At 50.3% G+C, this 27,857-nt stretch overlaps 1 protein-coding gene across 2 annotated transcripts; it reads right to left on the reverse strand.

The window, feature by feature from the left end:
• On the reverse strand, window positions 1–27,778 carry LOC144606041 (polypeptide N-acetylgalactosaminyltransferase 9-like). 2 transcript variants are annotated; one of them, XM_078421827.1, is made up of 7 exons: window positions 27,584–27,778; window positions 22,731–22,848; window positions 15,711–15,896; window positions 14,339–14,476; window positions 13,475–13,570; window positions 1,535–1,702; window positions 4–444 (listed from the first exon to the last, which is right to left on the reverse strand). In XM_078421827.1, the coding sequence occupies exons 1-7, from the start codon at window positions 27,640–27,642 to the stop codon at window positions 298–300; spliced, it is 912 nt and encodes a 303-aa protein (XP_078277953.1). In that variant the 5' UTR covers window positions 27,643–27,778; the 3' UTR covers window positions 4–297. The 2 variants fall into 2 exon arrangements, with proteins under 2 accessions (XP_078277954.1, XP_078277953.1); XM_078421828.1 differs by lacking the exon at window positions 13,475–13,570 and having other exon boundaries at window positions 1–444.
• Between the last annotated feature and the right edge of the window lie 79 nt (window positions 27,779–27,857).

A 27,857-nucleotide genomic window follows, 5' to 3' on the forward strand; every position in this document is an offset into this window, starting at 1 on the left:
CATCAAAATCGAACCTGTTAAATGTTTTTCTGACTTTATTACTTACAATGTTCTGTCCGGATACAACAGGTCATGCTAACGAGACAGGTTTACAGGCAGCAAGTTCAGATGTGTGTGTGGAAAAGGCTCATCACTACTGTCCCAGTAAACTCCTTGCAGATCTGGTTAACGCTACTTTGGCCAGAGTTCCCCAAGGCGGAGGGTGGAGTAAGCTCTCCCAGAACCAGGGTCTCCTCTGGGCTGTTGGTGGGCTGCAGGACAAAGGTGGGCAAGGCAAGGTCGTCCGTCCGCCAGCCTTCAGTGCCTGCCCTGTTTGAACCAGTTCCTTATCAGCCACTTCTGTCCAGAGCACGTCTGCAAGGACAGTCTCAGGTCGAAGTTGGCATCCTTCACCATCTCCACCTCCAGGCAGCGGCCCGTGTCCCGGTTAATGATCGGCCCGTTCTGCGAGAGAGAGACGTCCACCTTAGTTGAGAGACAGCGCGGGAAACAGGCCCTTCGGCCCATCTCCCTGGAGTTTAGAAGGATGAGGGGGGGGGGGGAACCTAACTGAAACTTACCGACTAATGAAAGGCCTGGATAGAGTGGGTGTGGAGAGGATGTTTCCACTAGTGGGAGAGTCTAGGACCAGAGGGCACAGCCTCAGAATTAAAGGACGTCCCTTTAGGAAGGAGATGAGGAGGAACTTCTTTAGTCAGAGGGTGGTGAATCTGTGGGATTCTGTGCCACAGACGGCTGTGGAGGCCACAAGTCAATGGAGATATTTAAGGCAGAGATAGATAGATTGTTGATCAGTGCGGGTGTCAGGGGTTATGGGGAGAAGGCAGGAGAATGGGGTTAGGACGGAGAGATAGATCAGCCATGATTGGATGATGGAATGGACTCCATGGGCCGAATGGCGCCATTGTCAGGTTCGGGAGCCTTATTGAGGATGGGGAGGTAGTTGTTTGAAATTGGAGAATATTTGTTTTACCTGTATTAGGGTGGTGGGTTTTGTCTTTAATTATTTCGTAGTGTAAGTAGTATCGTAAAAACTTCAATAAATCTATTTTTGGTTATTAAATAAAAAGAAAAGGAAAGGAAAGGTTGCTAGGTGACGAAGCCGGTAACGGTTGCCATGTCGGTTGCCAGGGAACGGTTGCAGGGGAACGGTTGCCATGCCGGTTGCCAGGGAATGGTTGCCGGGGAACGGTTGCCATGCCGGTTGCCGGGTAATGGTTGCCAGGGAACGGATGCCGGGTAACGGTTCCCATGCCGGTTAGCGGTTGCCATGCTAGTTGCCAGGGAACGGTTCCCGGGGAATGGTTGCCAGGGAACGGTTGCCGGGTAACGGTTGCCGGGTAACGGATGCCATGCCGGTTGCCGGGTAACGGTTGCTGGGTAATGGTTGCCGGGTAACGGTTGCCATGCCGGTTGCCGGGTAACGGTTGCTGGGTAATGGTTGCTGGATAATGGTTGCCGGGTAACGGTTGCCGGGTAACGGTTGCCATGCCGGTTGCCACGCGGGTCCCGGTGGTGGGAGGCCTGGGCCTACCTGTGTGAAGTCCCAGAGCCTCTGTCCGGGCCTGTCCACGTCCTCGCACTTCCTCAGCCTGGGGCTCCGGCCCTTGCCGTCGTCCACCACGCACTTGGTGTCGGGCAGGAAGCGCGTCGACCCCAGGGGGCCCAGTTGCAGCAGCCCCTCGGTTGTGTAGCGGACCAACTAGGGGGCACAAGACAGCCCTGGCGTTAACCCCCACAGCTCCCCGCTCCAGGAGACGGACTCCCACCCCCCCAGACATGGCCGACAACGTGTCTGACCTACACCTAACCAGAGCCCAACAGAGCTAAAGGATACACCGCTGAAACAGGCCCTTCGGCCCATCTCACTGGAGGGGGACCTCACTGAAACCTGCCGGCTAATGTGCTTTTAGACAGGCACGTGGATATGTGGGGAATGGAGGGGTATGGATCACATGCGGGAAGAGGGGAGCAGTTCATCTTGGCATCACGTTTGCTGCAGACTTTGTGGGGTTTTTTCTGTTTATTTAGCAGTCTGATAAATCAGCAATCTGTGGAAATATTTTAAAGGTCAGCGGCTGTTTTGTTATTAGATTCTCGCTGCGCCCATCTAAAGTTTAGCAGCAACCTTCCTCTTTATAATTGCAGGCAGCAGTTGGTCTTTAGTTAATTAAAACTGGATCCATTTCCGCTCTCGATGCTGCGGTTTAAATAGAGCGCTGAGGGGCAGCGTGTCTGAACTCTTCTCTCTGGCGTATACTACAAGTTCTAGCCTCTCAGCTCTGACCAATAATCAATCCCATGGGAAGAATTTCAAAAGTTTCAAAACTTTGCTTCATAATCTCCCCGATCAAAACGTTGGCGGATTTAGCCCTTCAGGTTTAGTTTAGTTTAGTTTAGAGATACAGTGTGTGAACAGGCCCTTTGACCCACCGAGTCCACGCCGACCGGCGATCGCCCTGTACACTAGCACTACCCTACACACGAGGGACAGCTTACAGAAGCCAATTAATCTACAAAACTGGAGAAAACTCCACACAGATCAAACCCAGGTCTCTGGCACGGTTCTGTGCTATCTGACTTTCTCATCCACTCCCTACACACTAAGCCAATTAACCGACAAACCTGCACGTCATTGGGGTGTGGGGGGAAACCGGAGCACCCGGAGAAAACCCACTCGGGTCACGAGGAGAACGTGTAAACACCACACACAGACAGCGCCCTTGGTCAGGGTCTCTGCCGCAGTGAGGCAGAGGATCAACCCTGAGGGAAGCATATTGTTAGTTGATTTGTTTATTTTTTTGTGTGTACGTATGTGCGTGTGTGTGTATGTATATGATCTATATATATGTGCATTTGTCAGTATGTGTATATATTTACACACACACTGAACATTTTTTTCCCCATATCCCACACATTCCCCAATCCTCTCGTTTATCAGAAACATAGAAAATAGGTGCAAGGGGAGGCCGTTTGGCCCTTCGAGCCAGCACCGCCATTCAATATGATCATGGCTGATCATCCACAATCAGTACCCCGTTCCTGCTTTCTCCCCATATCTCTTGATTCCCTTCGCCCTAAGAGCTAAATCTAACTCTCTCTTGAAAATATCCAGTGAATTGGCCTCCACTGCGGCAGAGAATTCCACAGATTCATAACTCTCTGGATGAAAAAGTTTTCATCCAGAGAGTCTCACCTCAGTTTTAAATGGCCTTTATTTTTAGATTATGCAGTCCCTGGTTCTGGACTCCCCCAACATTGGGAGCATTTTTCCTGCATCTAGCTTGTCCAGTTCTTTTATAATTTTATACATTTCTATAAGATCCCCTCTCATCCTTCTAAACTCCAGTGAATACAAGACCAGTCTTTCCAATTTTTCCACAAATGACAGTCCCGCCATCCCGGGGATTAACCTGGTGAACCTACACTGCACTGCCTCAATAGCAAGGACGCCCTTCCTCAAATTAGGAGACAAAAACTGCACACAATACTCCAGATGCGGTCTCACCAGGGCCCTGTACAACTGCACACAATACTCCAGGTGTGGTCTCACCAGGGCCCTGTACAACTGCACACAGTACTCCAGGTGTGGTCTCACCAGGGCCCTGTACAACTGCACACAATACTCCAGATGTGGTCTCACCAGGGCCCTGTGCAACTGCACGCAATACTCCAGATGTGGTCTCACCAGGGCCCTGTACAACTGCACACAATACTCCAGGTGTGGTCTCACCAGGGCCCTGTACAACTGCACACAATACTCCAGATGCGGTCTCACCAGGGCCCTGTGTAACTGCAGAAGGACCTCTTCACTCCTATATGCAAATCTTCAATATTATATTGATTACAGTGCACTATGTTTCCATATTGTGTTGTGTTGCTGCAAGTACGAATGTCGTCGTTCTGTCTGGGACACGTGACAATGAAACACTGTTGCCTCTCCAGTGGGCATTTCGTTGTGGTGCAGTGCGTGGGGAGTGGGGCACAGTTCATTCCGGTCAACAATAGCTTCATAAATTAAAGACTTAAACCCCCACATCAGAGCAGCAAGGCCTCGCCGATCAAATATTCATGAGGCAGAGAGTGTTGTGTGCCGGTGACGAGCTGCCGTGGCCTTGGTTTAACAGGTCAATGCCTGCAACAAGGTCACAGTCCATCAGCTTGTCAGCAGACAGGCAGGTCGTGCTGCAACCCGCAGAGCTGGCAGCTGAATTATTCCCCACACAGCCAATTTGGTATTCCAGTTTCACGTCATTAAACCTTTTACGGGCACAATAACAAGCTTTAGTTTTAGTTTTTAGCCGGAACTCGGCCCTTCGGCCTACCGAGCCCGTGCCGACCAGCGATCACCCTATACACTAGAACTATCACTAGAACTAACACTAGAACTAACACTAGAACTAACACTAGAACTATCACTAGAACTAACACTAGAACTAACACTAACACTAGAATTAACACTGACACTAGAACTAACACTAGAACTAACACTGACACTAGAACTAACACTGACACTAGAACTAACACTAGAACTAACACTAGAACTAACATTAGAACTAACACTAGAACTAACACTAGAATTAACACTAACACTAACACTAGAACTAACACTAACACTAGAACTAACACTAGAACTATCACTCGAACTAACACTAGAACTAACACTAGAACTAACACTAGAACTAACACTAACACTAGAATTAACACTGACACTAGAACTAACACTAGAACTAACACTGACACTAGAACTAACATTAGAACTAACACTAGAACACTAGAACTAACACTAGAACACTAGAATTAACACTAACACTAGAACTAACACTGACACTAGAACTAACACTAACACTAGAACTAACACTAACACTAGAACTAACACTGACACTAGAACTAACACTAGAACAAACACTAACACTAACACTAGAACTAACACACACTAGAACTAACACTAACACTAGAACTAACACTAACACTAGAACTAACACTAACACTAACACTAGAACTAACACTAACACTAGAACTAACACTAACACTAACATTAGAACTAACACTAACACTAACACTAGAACTATCACTAGAACTAACATTAACACTAGAACTAACACTGACACTAGAACTAACACTAGAACTAACACTAACACTAGAACTAACACTAACCCTAGAACTAACACTAACACTAGAACTAACACTAACACTAGAACTAACACTAGAACTAACACTAACACTAGAACTAACACTAACACTAACACTAGAACTAACACTAACACTAGAACTAACACTAACACTAACACTAGAACTAACACTAACACTAACACTAGAACTAACACTAACACTAACGCTAGAACTAACACTAACACTAACACTAGAACTAACACTAACACTAGAACTAACACTAACACTAACACACACACTCACACACACATGAGGGGCAATTTTGCAGAGGGCCAATTAACCTACAAACCTGGATAGACACAAAATGCTGGAGTAACTCAGCGGGTCAGGCAGCATCTCGGGAGAGAAGGAACAGGTGACGTTTCGGGTCGAGACCCTTCTTCAGACAGAAGAATGGAAGGGAGGTTGGTTTGTGTGTGCGATGGTCTGGGCTGCGTCCACAACTCTCTGCAATTTCTTGCGGCCTTGGACGGAGCTGTTCCCAAACCAAGCTGTGATGCATCGCGATAGAATGCTTTCTGCGGCGCGTCTGTAGAAGTTGGTGAGAGTTGTTGGGGAGAGTTGCCAAACTTCCTAAGCCTTCTGATGAAGTAGAGGCGCTGGTGTGCTGTCAGCATGGGTGGTCCAGGAGAAGTTGTTGGTGATGTTGACTCCGAGGAATATGAGGTTTTCAACCATCTCTACTTTGTGCGGTCAATGTAACTGGGTAGGTGCACGGCTTCACACCCTGATGTCCATCGCCATCTCCTTTGTCTTGCGGACATTGAGGGAAAGGTTGTTGTCTCGACACCAGGACACGAGGTTCTCCATCTCCATCCTGTACTCCGTCTCATCGTTACGTGATATCCGGCCCACAGCGGGCGGTGTCTTGTAATCATGTGCTGTCTTCTCGCTGACTGGATTGCGCACAACCAAGTCTTTCCACTGTACCTCGGTACACGTGATAATAAACTAAACCACTCTGCGGCACGGTGGCGCAGCGATAGAGTTGCTGCCCTACAGCGAATGCAGCGCCGGAGACCTGGGTTCGATCCCGACTATGGGCGCTGTCTGTACGGAGTTTGTACGTTCTCCCCGTGACCTGCGTGGGTTTTCTCCAAGATCTTCGGTCTCCTCCCACACTCCAAAGACGTGCGGGTTTGTAGGTTAATTGGCTCGGTAAATGTAAAAATTGTCCCTCGTGGTGTAGGATAGTGTTAGCGTGCGGGGATCGCTGGTCGGTGCAGACCCGGTGGGCCGTAAGGGCCTGTTTCCACGCTGTATCTCTAAACTAAAGGACACCGTGCCGCTGTGACGCTACTTTGACAGGGGGACATTTTACGGTAGAGTTTGAAATGCCATCAGTAATGGCCTCAATCATATGAATGAACTGCCATGAATTATTCCATAACTGGGGAAACTCGTAACAGCCGAGGATGAATAATTTAAAGTTTCAATTTTTTTCCCTTCATATTACGATGAATCAATTATCCATTAAGTAATTTAAGAAGAAGATCCCGAACAATCTTCCAATCTCAGCACCCAAACATCAACCCTGCAGTGACGGTCAGACCATAAATTCAATTTGCCGATGGAGATTTCAAGTACCTTAATCATCGTTTTCATTGCAATCTCATGTATTAAATATTAAATACTAAATAAAACCTTCATGACTGTTTAATAAACACTGTGGCAAGTTCTGGGCATTTTTGTTGGGAATCATTTGCACTGAAGACTTAATGAAGTTTGATTGGTTGTTTACGGCCTCCTACAGTGGTATAAAACGTTGGATAACCTACAATAAAACAGCACCAGCCTCTAATGCTGGTAATCCCTAAAGTAAAAACATAGCCAGAAATCCCCCTTCTTCAGGGAAGAGAAGGTCACATTTTGAGTGCTCCGGTTTCCTCCCACACTTCAAAGACATGCAGGTTTGGAGGTTGTGTAGGAAAGAAAAACTGCAGATGCTAGTTTATATCGAAGGTAGAAACAAAAATGCTGGAGTAACTCAGTGGATCAGGCAGCATCTCTGGAGAGAAGGAATGGGTGACGTTTCAGGTCAAGACCCTTCTTCAGACTAATCTCTAAACTAAACTAAAAGGAATTTCACTGCATGGTACACCTGGCAATGAGGTAGCATTTTATATTTAGAACGGTTGAAAGCAGGAGATAAAGAAAGGCGGTTTACTTTAGTTTAGAGATACAGCGCGGAAACAGGCCCTTTCGGCCCACTGGGTCCGCGCCGACCAGCGATCCCCGCACACTAACACTATCCTAAACACACTAGGGACAATTTTTACATTTTACCAAGCCAATTAACCTACAAACCTGAGATCTGGGAGAACGTACAAACTCCGTACAGACGGCGCCCGTAGTCGGGATCGAACCGGGTCTCTGGCGCTGGAAGGCAGCAGCTGTACCCGCTGTGCCACAGTGCCACCCATGAGGGTCAAGTTGTTTTTACACAGAGGGGGGTGGGGGTGGAGGTAGATACCATAGTGGTGTTTGAGGCCTTTGGACAGGCGCGTGGATATGCAGGGAGTCGATGATGTGCGGGCTGATAGGAGTTTGTCTTGGCATCATGTTCAGCACAGACATCGTGGGCCGAAGGGCCTGTTCCTGCATTGTACTGTTCCGTGTTCTGTGTTCTGGGTGGTGTGCGACCAGGAGGGGAATCTGTGGGTGGTGGTGCCCCTGTTGGGGGGAGAGGCGGTGGGTTTGGGGGGGGGGGGGTGCTGTCAGAGTAGCCTGGTCCACCAACCACACCACAGCCACCGCTCACGTTCATAAGGCATAGAGATGCAACGTGTAAACAGGCCCTTCGGCCCACCGAGCCCAAGCCAACCAATGTGCCCTGCCACCATCCTACACACGAGGGACAATTTTGTACCAAAGTTAATTAACCTACAAACCTGCACGTCTTTGGAGTGTGGGAGGAAACCGAAGGTCTCGGAGAAAACCCACGCAGGTCACGGGGAGAACGTACAAACTCCGTACAGACAGCGCCCGTAGTCGGGATGGAACCCGGGTCTCTGGCGCTGTGAGGCAGCAGCTCTACCCGCTGTGCCACCGCAACGCCCTCAGATCTCAGCATTGTAGAGCATCAGTTCCACAGACAAAGTCCAATGTCCGCAATGGGGTAGAGGTGAATCGGACAGTACCCTAGCTTATGGAAGGGCCGTTCAGAAGCTTGATCACAGAGGGGAAGAAGCTGTTGCTGAGCCTGGTGGTGCGCTGTGAGGCAGCAACTTCATCGCTGCTCCACCGTGCCGCCCGTAATTGTAACCTTTACCATGGAGACTGTGAGTTAAGGCTGTGTGATTCAGTCCTGGGCTGGACTCAAACCCTTCACTTGGAACTGGGCGGCACGGTGGCGCAGCGGTAGAGTTGCTGCCTTGCAGCGAATGCAGCGCCAGAGACCCGGGTTCCATCCCGACTACGGGCGCCGTATGTACGGAGTTTGCACGTTCTCCCCGTGACCTGCGTGGGTATTCTCCGGGCGCTCCGGTTTCCTCCCACACGCCAAAGACGTGCAGGTTTGTAGGTTAATTTGCTCGGTAAAATGTAAAAATTGTCCCTAGTGTGTGTAGGATAATGTTAGTGTGCGGGGATCGCTGGGCGGCACGGACCCGGTGGGCCGAAGGGCCTGTTTCCGTGCTGTATCTCTAAAGTAAACTCTACTGACTTAGGATGGAGAGGTGGGAGAGGCAGAGACTTGAACACAGACTGCCAGTTCAGTAATCCGGCAAACACTGTAATGTTATCCCTGGGTTATTAGAGATATGCGGTGGAGCATATGTTGAAAGTATTTTAATCTTTATTCATAAAGCAATTTATTTTTCTTCAAAAAGATGATGATTTAAATCTGGCTTTGCTTCACGTGATCGCTCCTCAGCAACTCGCGGCTGAGAGTGGATTTCTTCCAGGATTATGTCTGCCTGCTCACAGTCAGAGAGAGACTCTCTTGAATCTGTGCCTCAAAAGTGAATCCCATCCCCTCTGATTTCAAATTCCACTCCGATGGCGCAGTGGTAGAGTTGCCGCCTTACAGCGAATGCAGCGCCGGAGACCCGGGTTCCATCCCGACTACGGGCGCTGTCTGTACGGAGTTTGTACGTTCTCCCCGTGATCTGCGTGGGTTTTCTCCGGGTGCTCCGGTTTCCTCCCACACTCCAAAGACGTGCAGGTTTGTAGGTTAATTGGCTTGGTGTAAATGTAAAAAAATTGTCCCAAGTATGTGTGTGTGTGTGTGTGTGTGTGTGTGTGTGTGTGTGTGTGTGTGTACGTGTGTGTGTGCGCGCGTGTGGGATAGTGTTAATGAGCGGGGATCGCTGGTCGGTGCGGACCTGAATGGCCGAAGGGCCAGTTTTCGCGCTGTATCTCTAAACTAAACATCTCCTTTAATCTTGCCCCTCTCACCTTAAAGGTATGCCCTCAAGACTTTGACATCTCCATCATAGAAACATAGAAACTAGGTGCAGGAGGAGGCCCCTTGGAACCAGCACCACCATTCATTGTGATCATGGCTGATCATCCACAATCAGTAACCTGTGCCTGCCTTCTCCCCACATCCCCTGATTCTGCTAGCCCCTAGAGCTCTCTCTGGGGGAAAGGATCGACTGCCTTCTCACTTATGTAATGAAACATTCAAGTGCTGTCCTTCGATTAGTTTTGCTGCTGGAGGTAAAGCCTGCTGTGAAAGACCAATGCACAGATTACATTGTGCGAAGCACTTTAATATAATCTCACCATCAGTACCAACAGGCTTTGTCACCGACTTTAACCCCCACAGGCACAGTGCGCATCCAAGGTAATGACTTTAATGGATTACATCAGGAACATGCTTATCATATATTAATATCTGAACCTGACATCACAGCTGTGAAGTGCTCTCTCTCTCTCTCTCTCTCTCTCTCTCTCTCTCTCCTTGCAGGTTGACTTGACTTCCATTATCCAATGTTCCCCTTGCCCCTTGTATTGCCAGGTGCTGCCAATCCAATGTTTTAATATTTCAGACTTTTTGGAAAATATTCTGTGTCCTTACTTACATTAGGTTAGATTAGAGATACAGTGTGTAAACAGGCCATGACGCCAAGTTACAATGATTCCCTCTGCTCGCACGTGATCCATATCCCTCCACTCCATGCATCTCCACGCGCCTGTCTAAAAGCCTCTTCACCACCACTATGGTATCTGCCTCCACCCCCACCCCTGGCAGCGCGTTCCAGGCCCCCACCCCCCCTCTGTGTAAAACACCTGCCCCCCACATCTGCTTTAAACTTTGCCCCTCTCACCTTAAAGATGTGCCCTCTAGTCTGTGACATCTCCACCCTGGGGTGAAGGTTCTGACTGTCTACCCTATCTCTACCTCTCATCATTTTTTTTTTTTTTAACTTTTACACTGGGATTCAGTACAAAGTACTCCAGAGATTTGTTGGCACTGTTCTGATCTGACTACCTTTTACTTTCCAGATTTTCTTAGTCACAGGAGTACAGCACCGAAACAGGCTCTTCGGCCCACAAAGTCCATGCCAACCTTTCTGCCCATCTATCCTAATACCACTTGCCCACATTGGAGCCTATATCCTTCTATGCCTTGCGTACTCAAGGGCCTGTCTAAAGGCTTCTTAAATATAGTGATCACATCTGATTCTGTCATCTTCTTTGACAGTCAGCTGAGTTGAGTTTAGAGATACAGTGCGGAAACAGGCCCTTCGGCCCACCGAGTCCGTGCCGACCAGCGATCCCCGCACACTAACGCTATCCTACACACACTAGGGACAATTTACATTTATACCAAGTCAATTAACCGGCAAACCTGCACGTCTTTGGAGTGTGGGAGGAAACCAAAGATATCGGAGAAAACCCACGCAGGTCACGGGGAGAACGTACAAACTCCGTACAGACAGCACCCGTAGTCGGGATGGAACCCGGGTCTCTGGCGCTGTAAGCGCTGTAAAGCAGCAACTCTACCGCTGCGCCACCGTGCCACCCTGTAAATTCATACTAATACCTGGATAGGACAGGTTTGGAGGGATATGGACCAAATGCAGGCAGGTGGGACATGTTGGCCGGTGTGGGCAAGTTGGGCCAAAGGGCCTGTTTCCACACTGTATCACTCTATGATTCCATAACATTGGTACATAGTTTAGATTTAGATTTAGAGATACAGCACAGAAATAGGCCCTTCAGCCCACCGGGTCCATGCCGCCCAGCGATCCCAGCACATTAACACTATCCTACACACACTAGGAACAATTTTTACATTTGCCCAGCCAATTAACCTACATACCTGTACGTCTTTGGAGTGTGGGAGGAAACCGAAGATCTCGGAGAAAACCCACGCAGGTCACGGGGAGAACGTACAAACTCCGCACAGATGGCGCCCGTAGTCAGGATCAAACCTGAGTCTCCGGCGCTGCATTCGCTGTAAGGCAGCAACTCTACCGCTGCACCACCGTACCCTAGTAGTACCGACACGGTGGGCCGAAGGGCCTGTTCCCCTGCTGTTCTAGTCCTTACTGAATTGTAGAGGAGGCAAACTATTGTTCTCTCCTTACGCTTAATAAATAAAAGGACGCTTGAATTGTGAAGACACTTGTTCAATATTGGAAGTCGATGTAATATTCTGCAGCAAATCACCGAGATGGCTACTTGAGATTCCCCTCACAGCGGCTAATCAGGCCCTGGAATAATGAGCGACGTGCTTGCCAGGATGTCTCTGCACCAAGGGTGATTCTTCACATGGCTCGATGAAATTGATTTAACAAATCAAGGATAAAGCTCAAAATATGTTTGAAAGCAGACAAGGCTTTTGGAAATTGATTTTGGCAAAGTGTCTTTATTTTAATTCCGGATTGGTTAAATGTTTTTGGTGTGCAGACAGACATGGGTGCTGGATATTATTCCCAAGTGTCGGAGTTATCTCCAGAGAGAAGCCACAGTGTATACAGCAGGGGAACAGGCCCTTCGGCCCAACTCATCCATGCCAACCCACATGCCCCATCTACACTAGCCCCACCTGCCCACGTCTAAACCTTTCCTATCCATGTACCTGTCCAAATGTCTTTTAAACACTGTGATAATACCTTCCTCCACTACCCTCTGCATCGTTCCACACACCCACTACCCTCTGTGTGAAAAGGTTGCCCCTCAGGTTCCTATTAAATCTTTCGCCTCTCACTTTAAACCTGTGTCCTCTGGTTCTTGATTCCACCACTCTGGGCAAAAGACTGTGTGCATTCACTTTATCTTTTCCCCCTCATGACCTTATACACGGTGGCGCAGCGGGTAGAGCTGCTGCCTCACAGCGCCGGAGACCCGGGTTCAATCCTGACTACGGGTGCCGTGTGTATGGAGTTTGTACGTTCTCCCCGTGACCCGCGTGGGTTTTCTCCGAGATCTCTGGTTTCCTCCCACACTCCAACGACGTGCAGGTTTGTAGGTTAATTGGCTTGGCATAAGTGTAAATTGTTCCTAGCGGGTGTAGGATAGTGTCAGTGTGCGGGGATCGCTGGTCGGCGCGGACTCGGTGGGCTGAAGGGCCCGTTTCCGCGCTGTATCACTAAATTAATCCTCATCCTCCTGCGCTCCAGGGAGTAAAGTCCCAGCCTGCCCGACCTCTCCCTGTAGCTCAGGCCCTCGAGTCCCGGCAACATCCTCGTAAAGATGAAGCACGACAGGGCCTGGAATCTTCCGAGCACATCAATATTTAATGCCCAATCTACTCGTTTCATTCCTGGCATGCATTTAAATATTTTAGAAGGATTTTACTGACAGTGATCGCTTTATTCATCCAGTGTTAGTGTTAGATGCAAAGTAGGCTTGTATACACTGGAATTTAGAAGGATGAGAGGAGATCTTATTGAAACATATAAGATTATTAAGGGGTTGGACACGTTAGAGGCAGGAAACATGTTCCCAATGTTGGGGGAGTCCAGAACCAGGGGCCACAGTTTAAGAATAAGGGGTAGGCCATTTAGAACTGAGATGAGGAAAAACGTTTTCAGTCAGAGAGTTGTGAATCTGTGGAATTCTCTGCCTCAGAAGGCAGTGGGGGCCAATTCTCTGAATGCATTCAAGAGAGAGCTAGATAGAGCTGTTAAGGATAGCGGAGTCAGGGGGTATGGGGGGAAGGCAGGAACGGGGTACTGATTGAGAATGATCAGCCGTGAGCATTTTGAATGGCGGTGCTGGCTCGAAGGGCCGAATGGCCTCCTCCTGCACCTATTTTCTATGTTTCAAAGACCACATGGAAACTGAGCTGGTATCTCAGTGTTTGCTTCTAACAAGGGGGGAGGGGGCAGAAGCACGGTGGTCCTACCTGAGAGGTCATCCCGTGACAGGGGTAGAGGATGGCCAGGTCATCTTCCTCCTGACCCTGGTCCAGGCAGTATCCGCTCACCTTGCTGTTCCGCACCTGTGGCATTGAACAGTGGGCAACTTACTGAAGGCCCAGTGAGACAGTGAAAGGCCCGGGACAGGGTGGATGTGGAGAGGATGTGTCCACTGGCCAGAGAGTCCAGGACCAGAGGGCACAGCCTCAGAGTTAACCGATGCTCCTCAAGTCTACTCCGCCACTCAATCATGGCCGATCTATCTCTCCCTCCTAACCCCATTCTCCTGCCTTCTCCCCATAACCCCTGACACCCGCACTGATCAACAATCTATCTATCTCTGCCTTAAACATATCCACTGACTTGTGGCCTCCACAGCCGTCTGTGGCAAAGAATCCCACAGATTCACCACCCTCTGACTAAAGAAATCCACCCACATCTCCTTCCTAAAGGAACGTCCTTTAATTCTGAGGCTGTGCCCTCTGGTCCTAGACTCTCCCACTAGTGGAAACATCCTCTCCACATCCACTCTATCCAGGCCGCTCACTATTCATTAAAGTTCCAATGAGGTCCCCCCCTCATTCCTGTAGACTCCAGTGAGTACAGGCCCGGTGCGGTCGGGCGCGGTGCGGTCGGTTGCTGGTCGGGCCCGGTGCGGTTGGGTGCGGTCGGGCCCAGTGCGGTCGGGCCCGGTGCGGTCGGGCGCGGTGCGGTCGGGCGCTGGTCGGGCCCGGTGCGGTCAGGCGCGGTGCGGTCGGGCGCTGGTCGGGCGCGGTGCGGTCGGGCGCGGTGCGGTCGGGCGCGGTGCAGTCGGGTGCGGTCGGGCGCTGGCCGCGTGGTAACCGGCTCACCTCCCCATAGGTGATGGTGTTGTTGTAGACCCTCATCTCAGGGTAGACGTTGTCTCGGTACCACTTGAAACTCCGGCAGTTCAGTCTCTTACGCAGGGCCACGCGCTCCGACACGTTCCCAAAGTCAACGCCCGGGTTCTGGAGAGGGCCAACGCCAAGGGTTAACGGAGCCCGGAGCACCCCCGAGGCCATTCCCTCTGCTCCCCCCACCACCCGGTCTAGCCCATCCCCACACCACCCGGTCTAGCCCATCCCCCAACCCGGTCTAGCCCATCCCCCCCCCTCACCATCCAGTCTAGCCCATCCCCCCACCACCCGGTCTAGCCCATCCCCCCACCACCCAGTCTAGCCCATCCCCCCACCACCCGGTCTAGCCCATCCCCCCAACCCGGTCTAGCCCATCCCCCCATCCCCTCGCCGATGGTCTAAAGCGTGAAAGCTCCTGCCACCAGATTCAGGGGCAGTTTCCTCCCCGCTGCTATTGGACCACTGAACGCCCCTCCCATACGCTGGGGTGTAGTCCCGATCTTCCAACCAACCTCATTGTGGATCTTGCACTTTTTTTTATAAAGTCTGCACTTTCTCTGTCTAATGCTGTAACTATATTCTGCACTCTGGTGTTTTCTCTTTGCACTCAGTAATGCTCGTGTGTCAGGCGTGATTGCTCTCATTCTGAATTTAATCAGAGATCGTACTTATGGATGACAATAATCTTACTGATCTGTACGCAAAATTAGAATTCCTTTGTGCACATTGGTCAAGAAGCTAATCTGGGCAAGAGACTCTGTGCGTCTACCCGATCTATTCCCCTCATGATCTTGTACACCTCTATAAGATCACCCCTCATCCTCCTGCGCTCCAAGGAATAGAGTCCCAGCCTGCTCAACCTCTCCCTGTAGCTCACACCCTCTAGTCCTGGCAACATCCTCGTCAATCTCCTCTGTACCCTTCCCAACTTTACAACATCTTTGTTTTAACATGGTGCCTAGAACTGAACACAATACTCTAAATGTAACTGCAACATGACCGCCCAACTTCTATACTCAAGACGTTTTAGTTTAGTTTAATGATACAGCGCGGAAACAGGCCCTTCGGCCCACTGAGTCTGCACCGACCAGCGATCCCCGCACACTAACACTATCCTACACACACACACTAGGGACAGTTTCACATTTGCACCAAGCCAATTAACCTACAAACCTGCACGTCTTTGGAGTGTGGGAGGAATCCGAAGATCTCGGAGAAAACCCACGCAGGTCACGGGGAGAACGTGCAAACTCCGTGTGTACAGCACCCGTAATCGGGATGGAACCCGGGTCTCCGGCGCTGTGAGGAAGCAGCTCTACCCGCTGCGCCGCGCTTCTAGACTCACGTTCATGGGAATATTCCAAGCCATGTAGACGTGGGACTTGAAGTCATCCATCCACACCTCGGCCGCCCGCAGTGCGTTACGCTTGGCGTAGTAATCGATGTCGTTGTTGTACGGCTTCTTGGTGCGCTCGATGTGGGCGACCCGTGAGCAGGGCAGCACCTCCATACTCCCTCCGCACTGCCACACCTGCGGGGAGAAACATGGAGAGTAGTTGCAGGAGGAGGCCATTCAGCCCTTCCAGCCAGCATCGCCATCCAACATGATCACGGCTGATCATCCACAATCAGTACCCCGTTCCTGCTTTCTCCCCATACATCCTTCCTCAGATATTAGGCTGAGAATCGCTCACAGTACTCCAAACACGGCAGGCAGGCATGGCGGGTTATAGTCTAGCTTTAGTTTTAGAGATACAGGTTCTCCAGCCCACCGAGTCCACGCCGACAGACGACCACTCGTACACTAGTTCCATCCCGCACATTAGCGGCAACTTACAGACGGCCAATTAACCTACAAACACGCACGTCTCTGGGATGTGGGAGGAAACCGGAGCACCCAGAGAAAACCCACGTGATCATAGGGAGAACGTGCAAACTCCACACAGGCAGCACCCATAGTCAGGATCAAATCTGGGTCTCTGGCGCCGTGAGGCAGCAACTCTACCGCTGCACCACCGTGCTGCCCTTGATGAAGAAGGGTTATGGCACACTGGCCTTCATTAGGCAGAGAATTGAGTACAATAGCTGGACACAAGGAATTGCAGATGCTGGTTACCAAAAAAGCACACAAAGTGCTGGAGTAACTCAGCGGGTCAGGTAACATCTGTGGAGAACATGGACAGGTGGCGTTTCGGGTCAGGGCCCTGCTCCTCAGATGCTGGTTTACAAAAAATAACACAAAGTTCTTAAGTAACTTTGTTATTTTGGAGGTGTTTTGAGTTCGTTGGATGCTTTCAAGAGAGAGCTGGATAGAGCTCTTAAGGATAGCGGAGTGAGGGGGTATGGGGAGAAGGCAGGAACGGGGTACTGATTGAGAGTGATCAGCCATGATCGCATTGAATGGCGGTGCCGGCTCGAAGGGCTGAATGGCCTCCTCCTGCACCTATTGTCTATTGTCTATTGTCTATTGTCTGAAGAAGAGTCCCGACCCAAAATGTCAGCTATGAATGACCTCCACAGATGCTGCCTGACCCGCTGAGTTACCCCAGCACTCTGTGAAACGTCACCTATCCATGTTCTCCACAGATGCTGCCTGACCCGCTGGGTTACTCCAGTACCCTGTGACCTTTTTGTGCATTAACCAGCATCTGCAGTTCCTTGTGTGTAGGGTTTGGGTGGAGAGCAGACAGACAGCGGGTTAGAGTTTGGCGGTAAACTGCTCGTGAGCTGAAGAGGAGAGGTAGCTGTCAGCTCCAGTGTGAAACAACAAGGACAGATGACAGGCTGAACGAGATGAGACATTCATTGAATAGCAAACCTGTCCACCTGTGAATGCAGCACTGTGCTGAACTATCCACAGTAATTAAGAGTCAAGAATGTTTAAACATAATTAGCACTGAGCCCAGAACAAGGCGATTCTTACAAACTGCAGCCTGGCAGACACAATAGTTTTAGTTTTTAGACGGAAAAAGGGCTTGTTTCCACCCTCTATCTCTAAAACCAAACTAAACTAAACTATTGAGGGCGTGCAGCGTAGGTTTACTAGGTTAATTCCCGGAATGGCTGGACTGTCGTATGTTGAAAGACTGGAGCGACTGGGCTTGTATACTCTGGAAGTTAGAAGGATGAGAGGGGGATCTTACTGAAACATACAAGATTATTAAAGGGTTGGACACGCTAGAGGCAGGAAACATGTTCCCGATGTTGGGGGAGTCCCAAACCAGGGGCCACAGTTTAAGAATAAGGGGTAGGCCATTTAGAACGAAGATGAGGAAAAACTTTTTCAGTCAGAGAGTTGTGAATCTGTGGGATTCTCTGCCTCAGAAGGCAGTGGAGGCCAATTCTCTGGATGCTTTCAAGAGAGAGTTAGATAGAGCTCTTAATGATAGCGGAGTCAGGGGGTATGGGGAGAAGGCAGGAACGGGGTACTGATTGTACATGTCCAGCCATGATCACGGTGAATGGCGGTGCTGGCTCAAAGGGCCGAATGGCCTCCTCCTGCACCTATTGCCTATTGTCTATAAACCTGGCACATCTCCTCAATGTGAAGCTTTCTTATTGATCATTTAGTGATAGAAGGTACTTTACTATTGACCTATGTCCTCTGGTCCTTGATTCCCCTACTCTGGGCAAGAGACTCTGTGCATCTACCCGATCTTTTCCTCTCATGATGTTGTCCACCTCTATAAGATCGGCCCTCATCCTCCTGCGCTCCATGGAATAGAGACCCAGCCTGCCCCAACCTCTCCCTGTAGCTCACACCCTCTAGACCTGACAACATCCTCGTCAATCTTCTCTGAACCCTTTTCCAGCTTGACAACATCTTTCCCATAACGTGGTGCACAGAACTCAACACAATACTCTAAATGCAGTTTCACCAATGCCTTGTACAACTGCAACGTGACCTCCCGACATCTATACTCAATACTCTGGCTGATGAAGGCCAATGTGCCAAAGGCCTTTTTGACCGCCCGGTCTACCTGCAACTCCACCATCAGGGAACCATGCACCTGCACATCTTTCAACCAGGTCAATTTATTTTGCTCCTCACAGCTCCTGTCACGACTATTCCATTGCTCAGTGATGATTACTTCTCACACTTAGCTTTGGGCAGGATCCTGGTGATTTAAACTTCTCAGGCTTCCAATTGCCAGCATTTATTTCCACTTCATTATTTCAACTGTCAATTTATTTTCCAAGCTAACACTTTGCACACTGGTTTATTAAAATTCCTTCTCTGAAATTTTGGATGGTGAATTCCTAAAGAGTCTCTCACCCTCCCTGTCGTTATCTGGTGCAGCAACTTTGTGACACAGAGGTGCCGCTGAAAGTACAAGTAAAGAGAAATAAATTTGTAGGAACAAGGAACTGCAGATGCCGGTTTAAACCCAAGACTGACACAAAAAGCTGGAGTAACTCAGCGTGTCAGGCAGCATCTCTGAAGAGAAGGAATGGGTGACGTTTCAGGTCAAGACCCATCTTCAGACTGAGAGTCAGGGTTGAGGGAAATGAGAGATACAGACGGTGAAATAGAGAGATTAAAGAACAAATGAATGAAAGATGTGCAAAAATGGTAACGATGATAAAGGAAACGGGCCGTTGTTAACTGTGGGCTAGGTGAAAACGAGTTACAGGCAACGAGACTCAACAAGACGACTTTGAAGCTGGTAAGACTTGGGTGGGGGAGGGACGGAGAGAGAGGGGATGAAAGGGTTACTTGAAGTTAGAGGTTGGTAAATCTCATATTAAGAAAAACGTTTAGGAAAATAACTGCAGATTCTGGTTCAAATTGAAGGTGTCACAAAATGCTGGAGTAACTCAGCGGGTCAGGCAGCATCTCAGGAGATAAGGAATGGGTGACGTTTAGGGGTTGAGACCCTTCTTCAGTCTGAAGAAACGTCACCCATTCGTTCTCTCCTGAGATGCTGCCTGACCCGCTGAGTTACTCCAGCACTCTGTGAAACGTCACCTATCCATGTTCTCCACAGATGCTGCCTGACCCGCTGAGTTACTCCAGCACTCTGTGAAACGTCACCTATCCATGTTCTCCACAGATGCTGCCTGACCCTCTGAGTTACTCCAGCACTCTGTGAAACGTCACCTATCCATGTTCTCCACAGATGCTGCCTGACCCGCTGAGTTACTCCAGCATTTTGTGTCTAACTTCCATATTAAGAAAAAAGATTGGCCAATCTGATTGAGCAAGGGCCTTATTAAAGCAATTTCCACAACCGAATAACTAATTTAATAAAAAAGGAAATGTAATCGCAGCAGCAGCAGCTGTGCCAAGCAGGTCTGCCTGACTAAAGAGATTATATCAGAACACCAATTAACTCTTCATGTTTCTCTATCAATCAGTAAAACAGATGCAAATATTTAATTAGCACAAACCAAATTACATTTTGGTCATTTAAAAAAAAAAAAATAGATTTGCCCTGGAATGTTTAGAGCAGCTCTCCAATAACCTAGCACTGAAACAGGCCCTTCGGCCCAACTCATCCATGCTGACCAAGATGGCCGATCTAAGCCATTTTTGGCCCACATCCCTCCAAACCTGTCCTATCCATGTACCTGTACGAATGTCTTTTAAAGGTTGTAATTGAACCTGCCTCAGTTTAGTTTAGTCTGAAGAAGGGTCTCGACCCGAAACATCACCCATTCCTTCTCTCCCGAGATGCTGCCTGACCCGCTGAGTTACTCCAGACTGAAGAAGGGTCTCGACCCGAAACGTCACCCATTCCTTCTCTCCCGAGATGCTGCCTGAACTGCTGAGTTACTCCAGCATTTTGTGAATAAATACCTTCGATTTGTACCAGCATCTGCCGTTATTTTCTTATACCACTATGTTCCTTCCTACACATGGCGTCATGCTTCGCTGAGCTTGTGTCAAGACATCTCGGCTCTTTTTCTAAGCCTTAAGAGGATTCTGATTCGGCAAATAGTCGCCCATCGCCAACCTTCCTGTAAAGGGGCGATCAATGTAAAGCATGCGGAACCAGGACCAGAGGAGGTAGTTGACAAGAACAACAGATCTAGAAGACATCTAGATAGGCACATGTGTGGAAGGTACTGCAGAAAATGATAGACACATGCCAGCGATCCCCGCGCACTAACACTATCCTACACACAGCAGGGACAATTTACATTGATACCACGCCAATTAACCTACAAACCCGCACGTCTTTGGAGTGTGGGAGGAAACCGAAGATCTCGGAGAAAACATTCGCGGGTCACGGGGAGAACGTACAAACTCCGTACAGACAGCACCCGTAGTCGGGATCGAACCCGGGTCTCCGGCGCTGTGAGGCAGCAGCTCTACCCGCTGCACCGCCGTGCCGCAACAAAGGATGCATTTCTTTGTGTTGGAAAATAACTGCAGATGCTGATATAAATGAAAGACTGGAGCGACTAGGCTTGTATACACTGGAATTTAGAAGGATGAGAGGAGATCTTATAGAAACGTATAAGATTATTAAGGGGTTGGACACGTTAGAGGCAGCAAACATGTTCCCAATGTTGGGGGAGTCCAGAACCAGGGGCCACAGTTTAAGAATAAGGGGTAGGCCATTTAGAACGGAGATGAGGAAAAACATTTTCAGTCAGAGAGTTGTGAATCTGTGGAATTCTCTGCCTCAGAAGGCAGTGGAGGCCAATTCTCTGAATGCATTCAAGAGAGAGCTAGATAGAGCTCTTAAGGATAGCGGAGTCAGGGGGTATGGGGAGAAGGCAGGAACGGGGTACTGATTGAGAATGATCAGCCATGATCACATTGAATGGTGGTGCTGGCTCGAAGGGCCGAATGGCCTCCTCCTGCACCTATTGTCTATTGGGTCAGGCAGCATCTCTGGAGAGAAGGAATGGGTGACGTTTCGGGTCGAGACCCTTCTTCAGACGGAGGGTCTGTATTTCTTTGTATTGACCTTCTGAAGCACGAGACCACGAGCCCAGGCAACACAGGCACTAGTCCCCGCATGGCGACACGCTGGAAGAGCTCAGGGCTGCCGCGAGAGACGCCCACATGCTTATTTGATCTCTGCCGCTGTGCCTGCTTCTGAAAGGAATTTAATGACAGCGCGGTATCTGCCCTGAACACCAGCCACTGCCGACAGGGATCAATGCTCTCTCAAAGATGAAAGTATTTAAATCTATACTTTCCATTAATGTTTTTTTCGAGGACGGTTGCTGCACTGAATCTTAAAGTCTGTGGAATCCTGACTGGGGGAGGGGAACAACCGGGAGAGTTTGGATCGAATCCCACCCCAGGCCAGAGAGGGTCTCGGTGTCGTACAGGGTGGAAACAGGACCCTCAGCCCAACTTGCCCATGCCAGCCCCACCTACACTAGTCCCACCCGCCCGCGTTTAGCTCACAAGATAGACACAAGATGCTGGTGTAACTCAGCGGGTCAGCCAGCAACTCTGCAGAAAAGGAACAGGTGACGTTTTGGGTCGAGACCCTCTTCAGACCTACAATGTCACCCATTCCTTTTCTCCAGAGATGCCGCCTGACCCGCTGAGTTACTCCAGCTTTTTGTCTATCATTGGCTTAAACCAGCATCTGTAGTTCCGTCCTACACATTTTGAGTTTGGTCTATTGTCACTCGTGGCAAGATACAGTGAAGGGCGTTTGGCCCATGTCCCTCCAAACCTGTCCTATCCATGCACCTGTCCAAATGTCTTTTAAATATTGTTATAGTCCCTGCCTCCACTACCTCCTCCAGCAGCTCGTTCCATACACCCACCACCCTCTGTGTGTAAACGTTGCCCCTCAGGTTCCTATTAAATCTTTCCCCCCCCTAACCTTAAACCCGTGTCCCCCACTTAAACCCAGGCTGACACACCAGGAATGAGCAAGTGCTGTTTGCTGAAGTGAGATGTCTTTCTGTTGAAAGGCTTCCCATGTTTTTAGAAGATCCCCTCTCATCCCTCTTATATTCACTGGAATTTAGAAGGATGAGAGGAGATCTTATAGAAGCAATTACATTTCTTACAGGATTGGACAGGCTGGATGCAGGAAAAAAATGGTCCCAATGTTGGGGGAGTACAGAACCAGGGGTCACGGTGGATAGGTGACGTTTCACAGAGTGCTGGAGTAACTCAGCGGGTCAGGCAGCATCTGTGGAGAACATGGATAGGTGACGTTTCAGGTCGAGACCCTTCTTCAGACTTGATCTTTAGTAGTGTCTAGGTTTGCAAGGAAGCGTTTGTTGATGGCGTGTAACTGGTGTAGTTGGGGTCCACTGTGAAAAAGGGTCTCGACCCGACACATCACCTATCCATGTTCTCCACAGATGCTGCCTGACCCGCTGAGTTACTCCAGCACTACGTGTACCTGTGGTGAAGGGATCACGTGAACACAGTACTCACCCTCATGCCCAGCTCAATGTTCTCGCCGCCATAGATCTCCATCCCCGGGTCAAGGAGGCCAATCTCACCAAAATACTCCCGGTCCACCACGAACGAGCAGCCAATCATCGCCGGCGTCCTGTCATGCACAGAGAGAGGGTAGAAAACAGCACACAGGCTCAGTCCCCGGCCCACTGGACAGAACTAGGGCCCACTGGGCAGAACTGGGGCCCACTGGGCGGAACTGGGGCCCACTGGGCAGAACTGGGGCCCACTGGGCAGAACTGGGGCCCACTGGGGAGAACAGGGGCCCACTGGGCAGAACTGGGGCCCACTGGGGAGAACTGGGGCCCACTGGGCAGAGCTGGGGCCCACATGGGAGAACAGGGGCCCACTGGGCAGAACTGGGGCTCACTGGGGAGAACAGGGGCCCACTGGGCAGAACTGGGGCCCACTGGGGAGAACTGGGGCCTACTGGGGAGAACAGGGGCCCACTGGGCAGAACTGGGGCCCACGGAGCAGAACTGGGGCCCACTGGGGAGAACAGGGGCCCACTGGGCAGAACTGGGGCCCACTGGGGAGAACAGGGGCCCACTGGGGAGAACAGGGGCCCACTGGGGAGAACAGGGGCCCACTGGGCTGAACTAGGGCCCACTGGGGAGAACAGGGGCCCACTGGGGAGAACAGGGGCCCACTGGGCTGAACTAGGGCCCACTCGGGACAACTAGGGGCCCACTGGGTAGAACAAGGGTTACCACTGGTTAGTGCAATGGTGACCACTGGTTAGTACAAGGGTGACCACTGGTTAGTGCGAGGTCTTACCCCAAAGTAAACCTCAGACACAAGTTGTGTGCAAGCTGTAAGCTGTGAACACGGAGTGTGGGACTTGCACATGCGTGTGCCTGTCTGAAGGCCTCGTAAACACCACTATCATATCTGCCTCCACCACCACGCCCGGCACAATTTAACCAAAGCCAATTAACCCACAAACCCCGCACGTCCTTGGAGTGTGGGGGGAAACCGGAGCACCCGGAGAAAACCCACGCGGGTCACGGGGAGAACGTACAAACTCCGTACAGACAGCGCCCGTGATGGAACCCGGGTCTCCGGCGCTGTGAGGCAGCAGCTCTACCCGCTGCTCACCCCCAACCTGTGTTAGATTTGTGTTTGAGCCCACAGTGTTCGGAAGCCCAGTCTGTCCAGTCTTTCCTCATATGAAAGTCCTGCCATCCCAGAGATCAATCTGGTGAACCTTCTCTGTACTCCCTCTAAGGCTAGAATGTCTTTCCTCAGATTAGGAGACCAAAACTGTACGCAATACTCCAGGTGTGGTCTCACCAATGCCCTGTACAACTGCAGCAGAACCTCCCTGCTCCTATACTCAAATCCTCTTGCTATGAATGCTAACATACCATTCGCTTTCTTGCCACAGAAGGTAGTTGAGGCCAGTTCATTGGCTATATTTAAGAGGGAGTTAGATGTGGCCCTTGTGGCTAAAGGGATCAGGGGGTATGGAGAGAAGGCAGGTACGGGATACTGAGTTGGATGATCAGCCATGATCATATTGAATGGCGGTGCGTACAGGGTCGAAGGGCCGAATGGCCTACTCCTGCACCTATTTTCTATGTTTCTATGAAGTATAAAGGATAACTATTATCTGCAAGGAGCTGAGTTAATGATTCAGCACAGCACGTTAGGCAGCGGCGTGGAGAAGGAGTGGGAATGTTGTTCAGTTTTGTGTTGTGTGTGTTGTCGAGAGACAATCTACACGGGGCATTTTTAATCTGCTTTGATCTTTAAATGAAGCGTTGAGTTGGGGGGGTTGGGGGGGGGGGGGGGGGGGAGGGGGGAATGGCACGACAAGGCTCCCCTTCTCAGCGTTCGCTGTGGTAATCCCCAGACTTTGCACATCGCCACCCCTTTCATTTCTCTGTCTGCGCTTTGTGGAGAATATCATACGCCAATGCTTCTGATGTGATTTAAATTTCATTCATGGGGAAAGATGTGTGGAGGAGATTAATGAAGATGCCCCCAGCCATGGGGTGGCGGGACTGACGTACGAGGAGAGAACGGGTCGACTGGGCTTGTACTCGCTGGAATCTAGAAGGACGAGAGGGGATCTTATAGAAACACGTCCAATTCTGAAGGGATTGGACAGGCTAGATGCAGGGAAAATGTTCCTGATGTTGGGGGAGTCCAGAACCAGGGGCCACACACAGCTTTAAGAATAACGGGTGGGCCATTTAGGACTGAGACGAGGAAAAACTTTCTCGCCCAGAGGTTTCCGGGCACACACATTTCAGAGGATCTCACGTGGTCCAGTAACACCACTACAGACAATAGACAATAGGTGCAGGAGTAGGCCATTCGGCCCTTCGAACCACTGCTCTGGTCGAGAAAGCACAGCAACGGCTGTTGTTCCTGAGGATGCTGCAAACTGGTGACCATTCTACCGCTGCACCACAGAGAGCATCCTAACACCCACAGAGTGCTGGAGAAACTCAGCGGGTCAGGCAGCATCTCTGGAGAACATGGATAGGTGATGTTTCACAGAGTGCTGGAGTAACTCAGCGGGTCAGGCAGCATCTCTGGAGAACATGGATAGGTGACGTTTCACAGAGTGTTGGAGTAACTCAGCGGGTCAGGCAGCATCTGTGGAGAACACGGATAGGTGACGTTTCACAGAGTGTTGGAGTAACTCAGCGGGTCAGGCAGCATCTGTGGAGAACACGGATAGGTGACGTTTCACAGAGTGCTGGAGTAACTCAGCGGGCCCTAACATACTGCATCTATGTGCGGTATCTCAGCTGCACAGCGGCGGATCGGAGAGCCCTTCAGTGGGTCATCTCCAGAGCGCAGAGGATCGCTGGGATACAGCTCTCCATGGAGGACGTCTACAACGCACGCCAGCGTCTGCAAGGACTCCACACAACCACGCCACCATCTGTTAGATCCCCTTCCATCCGGCAGGCGTTACAAGGCCTTCGTCCCCTGCACCTCCAGACTGAGAGACTGCCTTATCCCTAGAGCTGTAACTGCCAAGCGCCCCCCATAATCTGTTTCTGCGCCCGTAATCATCTAGTACAACCGACTTCATCACAACACAGCGACAGATGCTGTCATTTGTAACCTCAGTGTACAAGGACAATAGACAATAGGTGCAGGAGGAGGCCATTCGGCCCTTTGAGCCTGTACGCACCGCCATTCAATGTGATCATGGCTGATCATTCTCAATCAGTACCCCGTTCCTGCCTTCTCCCCATACCCCCTGACTCCTCTATCCTTAAGAGCTCTATCCAGCTCTCTCTTGAATGCATTCAGAGAATTGGCCTCCACTGCCTTCTGAGGCAGAGAATTCCACCTATTAGGTGGAACTATTTGTACTTTCACCTTTTTTATTACCTTATTTATTTATTTCTACGCCCTCGATACGGAGGTTGCAATCTTCATCTCGTTGATCTTGTACAATGACTATAAAGATATATTATTATTATTGTTATTATTGTGGATCTGTGGGATTCTCTGCCACAGAAGGCAGTGGAGGCCAATTCACTGGATGTTTTCAAGAGAGAGTTGGATTTAGCTCTTAGGGCTAACGGAATCAAGGGGTACGGGGAGAAAGCAGGAACGGGGAACTGATTGTGGACGATCAACAACGATCATACTGAATGGCGGTGCTGGCTCGAAGGGCCGAATGGCCTCTTCCTGCACCTATTTTCTATGTTTCGATGTAACGATCAGGAAAGGTTGGGGAATCAAAGAACCGCAGACGCTGGTTAGTACTCGAGAGGACATGAGATGAATAAAATGGGTAGAGTCTCTTGCCCAGAGTAGGGGAATCGAGGACCAGAGGGCATGGGTTTAAGGTGAAGGGGAAAAGATTTAACAGGAAAGTGAAGGGTAACTTTTTCACCCTGGGCGCTGTCTGTATGGAGATTGCACGTTCTCCCCGTGACCGGCGTGGGTTTTCTCCGGGTGCTCCGGTTTCCTCCCACACTCCAAAGACGTGTAGATTTGCAGGTTAATTGGCTTGGTATAATTGTAAATTGTCCCTGGTGTGTGTAGGATAGTGTTAGTGTGCGGGGATCGCTGGTCGGCGCGGACACGGTGGGCCGAAGGGCCTGTTTCCATGCTGTATCTCTAAACCATAATCATGAGGCCATTCAACCCAATGAGTGGCTTTCCAATTAATCCCACTTCCTGGTCGACACAAGGAACTGCAGGTGCTGGTTTAAAATAAAATAGACACAGAGTGCTGGAGTAACTCAGCAGGTCGGGCAGCATCTGTGGAGAACATGGATAGGTGACGTTTTGGGTTGGGATCTGTCTTCAGACCGAGGGAGGGTCTATTTGGTGCTTTATCTTTTTATTTATTGTATCTTCCCTGTGCTTTTGCCCAGTTACACCCACTCCAGGATGCATTAATACCCCCAAAGACCCTGCTCCCACACAGACACACACACACACACACACACGTGCACACACGCGCACACACACTCGTGCACACACGCGCACACACACTCACACTCGTGCACACACACACACACAGAGACACGACACGTACACGCACACAGACACGCACACAGGCAGACACACACGCAGACACAAGCATACACGCACAGACAAAAACTCTCACACACACATGCACACAGACACACACACACATGCACACAGACACACACACACGCAGACACACACAGACACATACGGACACACACGCAGACACACACACACATGCACACAGACACACACACACATGCACGCAGACACACACAGACACATACGGACACACGCACAGACACACCATGCACACAGACACACACACCCCCCTCGCCAGTTGCCCCCTCCCTCGCCCCCTGCCCCCCAGTGCTGACCGTATGGGTGCGGCCTGGTCATCCTGCTGTAGCCAGGCGTGGGGGGGCAGGATGTACATGCACCACAGTCCCCCAGGTTGTATCCGTGAGCAGCGCTGGCGTATTGCTGCACCTCAAACGTGTTGTACTTGATGTTGTCGATGGCCGGCAGCACGACACGGCTGCGGTCCTCACTGATCCTGGTCAGGACAGGCTGCACCCCTGCAACACAGCGCAGAGCGGTCAGTGCAGAGCGGTCAGTGCAGAGTGGTCAGTGCAGCAGTCAACACAGTGC

Source organism: Rhinoraja longicauda, chromosome 25, assembly GCF_053455715.1.
Source record: "Rhinoraja longicauda isolate Sanriku21f chromosome 25, sRhiLon1.1, whole genome shotgun sequence".
Taxonomy (NCBI): Eukaryota; Metazoa; Chordata; class Chondrichthyes; order Rajiformes; family Arhynchobatidae; genus Rhinoraja; species Rhinoraja longicauda.

What these genes read in the sequence shown, in the direction of transcription:
- LOC144606041 (XM_078421827.1), bottom strand. Translation starts at nt 27,642, where the DNA reads ATGTACATCCTGCCCCCCCACGCCTGGCTACAGCAGGATGACCAGGCC. An exon ending in GACCAGGCCGCACCCATACG is followed by an intron (nt 22,849 to 27,583) that starts GTCAGCACTGGG and finishes TGTGCATGACAG; the next exon opens with GACGCCGGCGATGATTGGCT. An exon ending in ACACCATCACCTATGGGGAG is followed by an intron (nt 13,571 to 14,338) that starts GTGAGCCGGTTA and finishes TCAATGCCACAG; the next exon opens with GTGCGGAACAGCAAGGTGAG.